This window comes from Haliotis rufescens, unplaced genomic scaffold (assembly GCF_023055435.1).
Source record: "Haliotis rufescens isolate VD_foot unplaced genomic scaffold, xgHalRufe1.0.p SCAF_74, whole genome shotgun sequence".
In the NCBI taxonomy this organism is placed as follows: Eukaryota; Metazoa; Mollusca; class Gastropoda; order Lepetellida; family Haliotidae; genus Haliotis; species Haliotis rufescens.
The window spans coordinates 113,864-125,930 of NW_025964366.1; the positions used below are offsets into that span (position 1 = coordinate 113,864).

The window sequence follows — 12,067 nt, forward strand, 5'->3', positions numbered from 1 at the left end:
TACACTCACACAACCACACACTACAACACTGCATGCCATCACACAACCACACACTACAACACTCATACCATCACACAACCACACACAACAACACTGCATGCCATCACACAACCACACACTACAACACTCATACCATCAAACAACCACACACTACAACACTCATACCATCACACAACCACACACAACAACACTGCATGCCATCACACAACCACACACTATAACACTACATACGATCACATCATACAACACACACTGCACAACCACACATTACAACACTGCATACCATCACACCATACAACGCACACCACACAACTCAAGTAAACAGCTATGCATGTCGCCGTATGTTCACACGGCATGGGAGTGAGTGAGTGAGTGAGTGAAAATTATCGTCACATCGGCAGTATTTCAGCCATATCGCGACGAAACAGTTATAATAATTACATTTTGATTTAATAAAAAGCTGTCAACGATGGACAGTAAGATAACTAGAATATCACAGGTTCAATAGTAAAACTAGTTGAGAACAGTTAAAACAATACATTTATAATCAACAAGACAATATAAAATTGGGCTATAAATCACCAGCAACCAAAGTTAGGCCACCTTACAAGGGACCGAGGGGACTTACACTACTTTTGCTACCTGCACGGCTCCCCAGCAGGATTTACACCAACCCTTTAGCTGCTGGTAATGGTATGCAATTTTAGCCAACCATTAAAAGAAACAAATATACTACGTTGTAAAACCGAGGTAAGAATAAATGTACTTTGAATGATGTGGTCTTACATATCCTCTCAGGGGGACAATAATTTTACGCTACTTCAACCCCCTTTGAGGATATAGCCACAGACCATCTAAGTTACAAATTATACATTACCAATATAAAATATAGCTATGTACACAATTCAAAATTTATCAAAAAGTTCAATTTCTTTTAAAAAACCTATGATTAAATGAGAATTGATTCTATTAAAAAGATCCTTAATTGATGATGATGTAAAATATTTATCCCTTGTGATGGAAAAATCAACACAGTCAAGCAGGACATGCTTGACGGTGATTCTTTCATCACAAGGGATACAAAACGGAGGATCCTCACCTTTCAATAAATAATCGTTTGTATACCTGCTATGGCCAATACGACATCGTCGTATTATGACCTCCTCAAATCTGGACTGACAGCCCAAGTAGGTGTAGCCGATAGTTGGTTTAAGTTCATGTAATTTATTTATACCTACTTGAGTGTCCCACTTCTTTTGCATTAGATCATGGATGTAAGTTCTAATTATGGGTTTAAAATCAGTGTATGGTAAAAGAAGTGGTGTCACAGATTTGGTGAGTGCTGCTTTTGCAGCAGCATCGGCCATTGTATTACCAATGATACCAACATGGCTTGGTAACCAACAAAAGACGATGTCGTACTGGCCAGTTGCAAGATCATTTTGTAGTTCAATTATTTCACGTAAAAGTGGATGATGACAAGATATATTATTAATTGCCTGAAGACAGGAAAGTGAATCAGAAAAGATAATGAACCGTTTATGTTTAGATTGGGTATTTATATATTTAAGAGCAGTTAATATTGCCTGTGATTCTGCTGTAAAAATAGAACTGTCATTTGGTAATCTAGATGATATGGTTCTGGATCCAATGACAGTGGCGCTGGCAACAGCGTCACCATTCTTGGATCCATCTGTAAATATGGATTTGTAAGTATTATATGTGTTCCTTAATTCATTATATTGTTGTTGATAAATTAGTTGATTTGTGTCAGATTTCTTCAGTTTAGCTAAAGTTAGATCCACCTCTGGATGTACTAACTGCCATGGTGGAGAAGAGAAAAGCTGAGTGGGGGCTATATTACCAAGGTTTATTTTAGCAGCAGAAATATCTGCTTGTAGTCGTATCCCTAGTGGTGGAATAAGAGAAGATTTTGTTTTGTATAGATTACCGTAAAGGGGATTAAAAACACAGTCATATGCTGGATTGGAGTTATTGGAACGTAATTTAGAGATGTATTGTAGAGCTAATTTAATGCGACGGTGTTTAAGGGATGGTTCGTCAGCTTCCACATACAAACTATGAATAGGAGAAGTTCTGAAGGCTCCAAGGCAAAGTCTCAGGCCCTGATGATGAATGGTGTCAAGTAATTTTAAATTGCTCTTACAGGCCCCACCATATATGATGGAGCCATAATCAAGTTTCGAGCGGATAAGTGTTCGATATAGTTGGAGGAGGGTTTTATGATCCCCTCCCCACTTACAATTTGAGACAACTTTTAATAAATCTAGGGCCTTCAAGCACCTATTCTTTAAGTATTTTATGTGGGGCAGAAAGGTCAAATGATGATCGAATATTAGACCCAAGAATTTGGCTTCCGTTACAACTTTAATGGGAGTGTTATCTAAAATTAATTCTGGATCTTTATGGGGTTTATATTTCCTACAAAAATGTATACAGTTGGTTTTAGATCTTGAAAATTTAAAACCATTTTCAAGACACCATTTCTGGATTTTATTTAAACATAGCTGAAGCTGCCTTTCAATAGTATGCATGTTTTTGCCACGACACGAAATATTAAAATCATCCACAAAGAGCGATCCATCAATCGAATCATTTAAAACTTTGGACAAACTATTTATCTTAATACTAAACAATGTGACAGACAAGATGCTTCCTTGCGGGACACCCTGGTCCTGATTATAATGATCAGACAGGGTAGAACCCACGCGGACCTGAAATTGCCTGTCAGTTAAAAATTCGGATATAAATTGAGGCAAACGGCCTCGTAATCCAAAATCATGTAAATCTTTTAAAATACCATGTTTCCATGTAGTGTCATATGCTTTTTCTAGATCGAAAAAGATAGACACTGCATGTTGTTTGTTAATTATTGCATTTTTAACAAATGATTCTAAGCGAACCAAATGGTCGATGGTACTTCTGTTTTTCCGGAAACCACATTGTATATTAGTAATAAGATTATTGGATTCCAGGTACCATACGAGACGATTGTTTATCATGCGTTCCATGGTTTTGCAAACGCAGCTTGTCAATGATATTGGTCGGTAATTTGATGGGTCAGTATGATCTCGACCGGGCTTTGGTATCGGGACAACAATAGCATCACGCCACGAAGGAGGGGACTTCCCCGAGGTCCAAATGACATCAAAAATATTCAATAGTGTTTCTAAGGATGATTCGGGTAAGTGCTTCAGGAGTTGATAATGTATGTTATCAGCTCCTGTAGCAGTATCGTGAGCTTGTCCAAGGGCAGTATGGAGTTCATGAATAGAGAATAGTTCATTATAATCTTCCCCATTATCTGAATTAAAATTAATAGGTTTCTTTTCTTGCTGTTTTTGATACTTTTGGAATTGACGTACATAGTTTGATGAGGAAGAGTGTTTTGCCAAAGTTTCACCAATTTTATTAGCAATATCTGATTTATGAGTTAGTAGTTGGTCCCCATCTTTAAGATGGTGAATACTAGATTTAGTGCCCTTACCTTTGATTTTTTGGACCATGTTCCATACCTTGGACATGGGCGTCCGAGAATTTATTTTTGACACATAATTTCGCCAAGATTGGCGTTTACTTTGTGTAAATGTTCGCCTTGCCTTAGCATTTAATATTTTAAATTTGTTTAAGTTATGGACCATAGGATGTCGACGGAAATAACGCTCAGCCTTTTTCCTCGCCTTCCTAGCTTGCTTGCAGTCATCGGTAAACCATGGTTTACGTATGTGGGGAATTCCAGAGGACTTAGGAACACATTTTTCAGCTATATTGATAAGTTCATCAGAAAAACATTGTATTGGGTCAGGAACGTCAGTGAAATGATCAGGTGTTAGTTTTTCTGTACAGAGAATGTCATATAGAGGCCAGTTGGCTTTTGTAAAGTTCCATCGAGATGATGGAGGAACATCAGATGGGGTAATAGGGTTTAATATGGTTGGAAAGTGGTCACTTCCACAGAGGTCATCGTGAACCAACCACTCAAATTCATTCAGCAGGTTTGAATCGGTAATAGACAAATCCAAAGATGAGTATGTGCCTGTACCAGGATGTAAATATGTGTTGGAATTATCGTTAAAAAGGCATAGATTATTGTTGGAAATAAAATCTTCTAAGAGCTTGCCTTTACAGCTTGTACGATCACTACCCCAAAGTGGATTATGACCGTTCATATCGCCCATGATAATACAGGGCTTAGGAAGCTGGTCATAGAGAGCTTGAAGATCGGTTTGCTGAAGAGATGTAGATGGAGGAATGTAAAGAGAGCACAGAGTAAAAACAATGTGCATAGTGATACGAACTGCGGTAGCTTGTAGAGGGGTATTGAGAGGAACAGGGCTATGAATAACACCCTGCCTCACCAAGATTGAAGAACCTCCAGTGGCTTTAGCCCCTGGAGGTGAAAAGAAATGATAGGAGTCGTAGTGTCTAATGTTTAGTTGATCAGTAGTTTTAAAGTACGTTTCCTGCAAACAAAAGGCTGATGGCTTGAAATCTTGTGTTAATAGCTGCAAATCATTAAAATTGTTTTTTAGTCCTCTGCAATTCCATTGTATTATCGGGTTAGAACAGGTCATGGTGGTTCTACTGGGGTTCTGGAGCGGGAGGGAGGTCCACTCCCATGGCCTGTTGGAGAAGGAGTGACCTCCATCGCCAAAGGTTCAAATTGATTTTGAACCTTAACAGGTGTAGGCTGAGAAGAAGGCACCTCCAAGTGTTGGAGGGCCCTCGCCGTTTTTTTCAGTTTCTTTTTTTCTGTTTTTGTTAAAGGTATGTCGCCATTAATAGGAGATGATTCTGATTGTGATGTTTTTGAAGATGCAACTAGTTCCGTCTGCGATGCTGATGTTGTTGTTGTATTTGGAGATGATTGAGCCGGAGAGTCATTTAACATCTGCTGATAACCAACCCAAGAGATGGTGGTTTGGCATCCAACAGATACTGTGGCTGCTTTGACAAAAGGAGTGATAGTTGCTGCGGCAGCATAAGATTTGACTGAGGTAATTTGAGACTGTGACTGAACTAATTTTTTAGCTTCATGAAAAGATATATTGTTGGTGTGTTTGATTTTTAACACTTGGGACTGGAGAAGAAATGCTGGACAGAGTTTAGCTGAGGCCAGATGGTCCCCCTTGCAATTGGCACATTTTATGGCAGCTGTGCACTCAGTACTCTCATGTGACCCACTGCAGCGGGCACAGATAGCACTGAAAGTGCAGGTCTTAGCGCCATGCCCAAAATGTTGACATTTGTAACATCGGAGTGGGTTTGGTACATGTTAAAATGTTAAAATATCCAGCTTTGATAGATGGTGGAATTTTCGAAAGAGAAAAAGTAAACAGATAAGTGTGAGTCTTTATAATTTGTTCATCTTGTTTTCGTGTGAAGCGCTTGACAGCTGTTACACCTTGTGTAGACAGTTCAGTCACAATCTCGTCTTCGCTCATGTCAGATAGACATCGGGCTCTGTCTCTTACAATTCCCCGACACGAGTTCAGCGTTCTGTGAGCCGAAACAACAACCTCTACATTTGCAAATTGGCTGAGTGAGAGCAGGTTCAGAGATTGTTGTCTTCTTGCACACTCTACTAATATGGAGCCATTACGCAGACGGGAGACATTTTCAACATTTCCACAACAACCATTGATGGCCTTGGAAATGGCAAACGGGTTTAATTTTAAGGGTTGGTGATCTGATGCTTCGATTACAATGAATCGAGCCCAGGAATCTATTTGTATAGCAGTTTCTTCATCAGAAGAGCTGGCATCTATGTGTTTTCTTTTTGAACCAAGGTATTTTGTAGACATAATGAGAGAAAGTGGTTCTGCACCCCTGCTCCCCACCCACCATCGAGTGTCAACAAGGACGGTGTCTTAATGCATTGGATATCCAAAATGCAAAACACCAGGGCTACAGGGGTGTGATACTCCAGCAAATATGACATGAATAGCTATATTTATCTACCAGATGTAGTGCCAGGCAGGTTCAATCCATGACAAGAAACTGGAGACATACAGAATACAGAGGTCAACATCACCAGATTGGCCCATGAGCCACCGCCTTCTGGCGTAAGACTCTAGGCAAATTATTCAATCCAAAATTGATAATACATACAAGTTATGGACGGCCAAGGCCAAAATATACATTACAATTCAACACAGATGTGCATATACAATATTACGCACAGGGCCTGGCATGACCAGCCGATTGATAAGACCGGGCCCATCTTACCACCCGTCTAGGCGAAGTAAGGGTCGAAGTAGTGTGTTGGGCAAAGGAACACAGTTCCAGGAACCAGTGCCCTCAACTACCAGACTCCCGTCCTCCGCCGACACAGGGACGCAACCCACGGCAAACGGGCTGCCCACTTTGGTCGCCTCTTACGACCAGCAATGGGGTGCTGTGGAAATATTCTACCCCGGTTCCACACGGGGGAAGAGCGATTTGCGTTACCCAGCACTCACCACGAGGAGGTTGCTCTTCACGAGTGCCTCACACGGCATGGAATAGCAGGATCTTTAGAGACTTGTCAAAGGTGATAAGGTAATGCGAACTTAGATCGTGATCCACATACGTTTTAGATGTATATGGGAAACGCTAAAATCAGGTAGACGTGTTTTTGTGGGTCAGGGAAAGACAGAGACGTAATATTAATCTCTAAAAATGTACGGCAACCGTCAGTGTCATGTGACCCCCGGTGAACCAGTGTCATATATTTCCATTCAGTTATAATAAAAATAATCGCTTACTTACCATGAAGCATTTCCCTCGTTCATCAGTATACTTTGATTGGTCGGCTATTTTTAGCGTTGTGTATTTTTAAATGAGGTTAAAAACGAATTTATGGTGGCGAATGAGTCATGGGTAATGTTATTTTATGGTTAAATATAATTAGCGACTAACACTAAGTCTATAAAATCATTTTGTTAAGTTATTATCTTTTTTCTCTGCTGTTATGAATCTTAGCTCGTATAGGCTTTTTGTAAAACAAATTTCTAAAAAATAATATATAAAATATATAAAATAGATTCCACAGTTCTAGGAGCGCAAGACTAATTTAAAAAGATGTGTGATACAGAGATGCTAAAGGGGACTGACTATACGCATTGGCCTAAGATGGCTTATACAAGCCCACACGAGTAGGAATGGATGCTCTCATCAGCGCCATGTGGGAAATGAAGCCATTTTCACTGTGTAATTAGCGTGATATATTTTGAGGTAGCAGGCTCACAGTGTGATCTAAAGGTGCTGGAATCAATCGTGTTAGGACTGCCGACTGACCTGAGAGTAGAACCCATTAAAACTATAAGCTTTAAGTACAGTACATGAGTGAGTACCGTTATGCCACGGCATGGCCGTTTCATGTTGAGTAGAAAGCCAAAATTGACTAGCATAACCTACTCGCAACAGTCAAATTAATAATGTCGAAGTGAGTGAGGGACTTGGATTTTACGCGGCGTTTAGCAATATTCCAGCAACATCACGTCGTGGGACACCAGAAATGGGCTTCACTCATCGTTCCCATGTTTGTCGAAACCGGGCCTTCAGTGTGACGAGCGAACACTTTAACGTAATAATGTTGAAAGTTGAAAGCCATGAAGGCAATATCATGTTTAATAACTGAAATTATATATAATAAATACGTGTACTAAGAACATTGTTTTAACATCTTTTCAGAAAGCACAAATAGCTTACAACTGAATCTATGAGGGACATAAACAAGTCACTGCAAGAACCTTCAGCCATCATTATCCATCCTTTTTATGTAGTCTACCATGATACAGAGGGAATATTTCGCACTGCAGAGTAAAAGAATATTCACTCTTTCACACCTTGATATGGCATAAAGTGCTTCTGAAGTGGGTTTTATGATCATGTGGAATTTAGATTTGACATAAAACAAATTTCAGAATACAATATAAATGGTGAGTGACTCCTTTCATAGCAATATTACAATCCCCTGTGGATGAAATGATAGTGTCCGGGAGGGATCAGATAGCTCCTCAATAATTATAACAAACTTCTTTACATCACGACAGGAATAACATTCCCAACGTTGTTGGTGGTCAAGCAGCATGTCTGTGGATGAGGTTCAACAAACAATTCCAGCCAGAGTGAAGCAATGGGCAGAGACCCATCCAGACAAGGAGGTGTTTGTCTTCTACAGTGATGAAGGAAGACGTGCTCTCACCTGTAAAGATGTACACAACCTCTCCACAAAGTTTGCTGCAATCCTTCAGCGTCGGGGGTTGAAACATGGAGATGTGGTCTGCAATACTCTCACCAACTCTCCCGAACGTCTTATCACCGATTTTGGCATCATGACTGCTGGCTGTGTTGCTGCTAATGCCCAGGCACTGCTGGCGGACGGTACTGATCTGTTGCATGTGATCAACTTGAGTGGCTGTCGTCTACTGATTGGGGACAAAACACTACCTGGAGGTGCTTGGGATCTTCTCAAACCACATCTGGGAGAAATCATGGATCTGAAAGTGAATTCAATCAATGCTCCTAAACTGGAAATGGTGGAGTTTGTTGGTGTGAAGGGAGGTGGCGACTACCTGGAGATGTTGCATCAGGAAGGAGATCCAGTTCCTGTTGAGATACTACCAACAGACACAGCTCTGTATTGGGCAACCTCGGGCAGCACTGGCTTTTCAAAACTTGTGCCAAAGACGCATGAGGTTATGCTTCTACTTTCTAGCCAGTTTACAAAGATGTTTCAATTCCATCAAATGAATACTACTGTGTTCAGCAATCGGCCTTTGGGTTGGGCAGGTGGATGGCCATATGGATTTATTGAAATGGCAGTCCCACAGGTGATGACAGACACGAGAGGTTCTGTTCTGGATCAATGTAGGCTGTCTTGGGATGTGCTTAGCAAGGAAAAGTGTTCTCATGCTGTACTTACAATAGCCTTCATGAAGAAACTGGCAGAAAGAAGAACTCTGGAAAACTCGGGTGATGTGATTCAAAGATTGATGTGTATTGCTACAGGGCAACCTTTTGCCAAACGCTGCTGTGAGTTTGTTGGTAAGATATGTCACTCTGTGGCAAATGCATATGGACTCTCAGAAGTTGGTTATGTATCAAGTTGTATTTGTGAGAAGGAGGAAGACTTTGAAGACAACCTGGTTGGATGTAACTCTCACTTCGGGGTTAAGGTAGTAGATGAACAGTTTAAAGATCTTGGAGCAGGCAGGGACGGACAAGTCCTGCTTCATGGACAATGTGTGATCAAGGGATATGTTAACAATCCTGAAGCTACAAAAGCAGCTTTTACAGATGACGGCTGGTTTAAAACCGATGATGTGGGCCATTTTGATGAGAAGGGGCGTCTTTTTGTCGAAGGAAGACGCTCAGATGCCATTATGCATGGAGAGTACATCATATACCCATCCTGGGTGGAGAAGAAGTTGAGAACATGTCCCTATATTTCTGAGGTCATGGTGGTCCCCGTTCCTCATCCAGATATGTGTCATGAGGTCTGTGCCTGTGTCATACCCAAACCAAACATGGATGTCACCACCAAGATGATCAAAGATCACTGCGATCCAATGTTCATCAGCGATTCCCTCCACGAAATGTCAGCCAAACCAGCCTACTATGTTCTGTTTGAGAGTTTCCCTCTCAGACCAACAGGCAAACCTGACAGACGGGCATTATCAAAAATAGCGGAAAAAATCACCTCAATCCGAAACTAAACTCATGTTCAACCACACCATTGGGGTGCAAGGGCAGACGAAACTACCTAGCAGCAAGGAAATAGTATTTGGTACCTCTATGAGTGAGTGAGTGGGTTAGGTTTAACGCCGCTTTTTACAGTTTTACAGTTATATCGCAGCGTGTCAGCTTAATGTGGGAGGAAAGCCTGAAGTGATGCAGGTCTCAGACGTTTACCACGTCGGTGAAACCCACGAGCACATGTGTGGTGCTGACAAACCTAGAAACATAATCGGGGCGAACTGGGATTCGAACCCACAATCATAGGTTTCTGGCGTGTCCAAGGGATGCAGCTCTGCACAGGGTACCTCTATGAGAGTATTTAGTTTTCAAATTAATCAGAATATATATTGTGAACAAATTTTGTATTATATTCATTTGATCATTACCGTAAGTAGCTTTTTTTACACACTCTATGATAATAACTATTGAATTTGTGTACTCGCACATGATTATGGAACTGGATATACCAAACTATATTTACAATTAAAATGTTTCATTTGTTATTATTGTTGTTATTATTGTTGTATAATATCATTATTGTCTGCACGTGGCATGTATAATGCAACGTATCAATATTACGTTCACGTTTCTTGTTTATTGACACTTGCTTGAAAAAACAACAAATAACCTACACTTATCTTCTCTCTTGTTACAGGTTTCGCCTTCACAAGCTAGCTGCCTTCAGTACTGAGCTAATTATCTTGCAATACTGAAAGAAGTTGAAAGCTATCTTAGTGTCACCAAAGAGTAAAACTAGGGACTGATATTCATCCGACATACCATGATGTCAGTGAATTACAGTTCAAAGTGGCCTAAACTCAAACTCTATCCATCGCTAATAACTACACCCTTTTCCAAAAAAGCATATGGCATTCGTTATATATAATAATATAGTAATGACGAAGATCGCCTTTAACAATGCCCAGGAACACTTACAATCGACAATATACTTTCCCTAATCATGAGAACTTTCAACTACAGGCAGAGCTTATTGTACGATTCCGACTGTGTTTATGAATCAGTATGAAATAGTGATAATAATCTGTTTTCACGGAACGCATGGCGTATCCCTACAAACCGGTGGCAGCCATCACAAACACATGCAAAGGCAAGTCAAGTGTTCACCAGAACAAATGCTGGTACATATGGTACAAATGAAATTGGGAATTGTATCAGATATAATGTTTGTCATAACGAAATCGATGTAGTAGAAGTGTATATTGTCTAGCATCTGGAACATTTAAAGGACATATGGATATAGTTCCATTGTACCACAAAACATTACCTGACACAAAACTAAATTACTATCCGTATCACCATAATAGAGGGTATTCTGTGGAATGGGGCATAGGGAGATTTCTTACTTATGTTTAGAACAGTACATAGGCAGTTCATTTGGGGACATGTAGGTGTGTTTGCTTTCAACTCCATCTCCCCAATCTGTAGATAAGACCTACATGGATATCCCACAGTAAACCTTTAAGCTCTCATCCCCTAATAAACAAAATGCGCTGTTTCAGGTATTGTTTTACCTGTCTGTTTTCCCAACTGCATACCCTCACAAACGAGGGTATGAATTATGCTTGAATGGCACTGGCTATGGCTTCGTGCGCCTCTTGGGATGATCTTATACAGTTTGATATTAAGTGAGTGAGTGAGTGAGTATGGTTTAACGCCGCTTTTAGCAATATTCCAGCAATATCACGGCGGGGGACACCAGAAATGGGCTTCACACATTGTACCCATGTCGGGAATCGAACCCGGGTCTTCGGCGTGACGAGCGAACGCTTTAACCACTAGGCTACCCGACCGCCCCTTGATGTGACAGGGTTTGCTGCTCACAGTCGCCGCATGATCGAAAAATAGAACGAACAGAGAGTGATTAGAAGTAGTTTGTTCAAGGTCAAATCTCATAAACAGTCAAACTATCTTCAGGGATATGCCTACTATCTGCAATAGTAGTCAACACACACCGATATGGTTTATGCCAGTTGTAAAATAAAGGACACCAGACCTTCCCCAACCACCACCGTTTGTCGAATATCAGGCCACCAACATTTTCCAATAACATATATCCAATTCAAATACCGGATATTTTGTGTAGTTAGGTTCAGTGAACAACATACTTTTTGAAGAGTGTATATATAAAGATATATCCAATCATCCAATACATAACATACATATGGCATAGTAACATGAGAGCTACAGATATTATCCAATACTGACACACTTTCTTCGACGAGGATTGGATGATGTGAGAGCTGCCTCGTTTCATAAATCCTAACACACAGACGGAAAAACACGCTGTAGCCGCTCTACACCG

The 12,067-nt window shown here is 40.5% G+C and overlaps 1 protein-coding gene across 2 annotated transcripts in view; it reads left to right on the forward strand.

Moving 5' to 3' along the window:
• LOC124123876 (long-chain-fatty-acid--CoA ligase-like) overlaps positions 1 to 11,233 on the forward strand; it is a 30,403-nt gene extending 19,170 nt beyond the window's left edge. For both annotated transcript variants that reach the window (XM_048388607.1, XM_048388606.1), the window contains exon 2: positions 8,058 to 11,233. In XM_048388607.1, the coding sequence (XP_048244564.1) occupies positions 8,094 to 9,722 (1,629 nt within the window). In that variant the 5' untranslated portion in view covers positions 8,058 to 8,093 and the 3' untranslated portion in view covers positions 9,723 to 11,233. The remainder of the gene's footprint in view (positions 1 to 8,057) is intronic.
• The last annotated feature ends 834 nt before the right edge of the window (positions 11,234 to 12,067 follow it).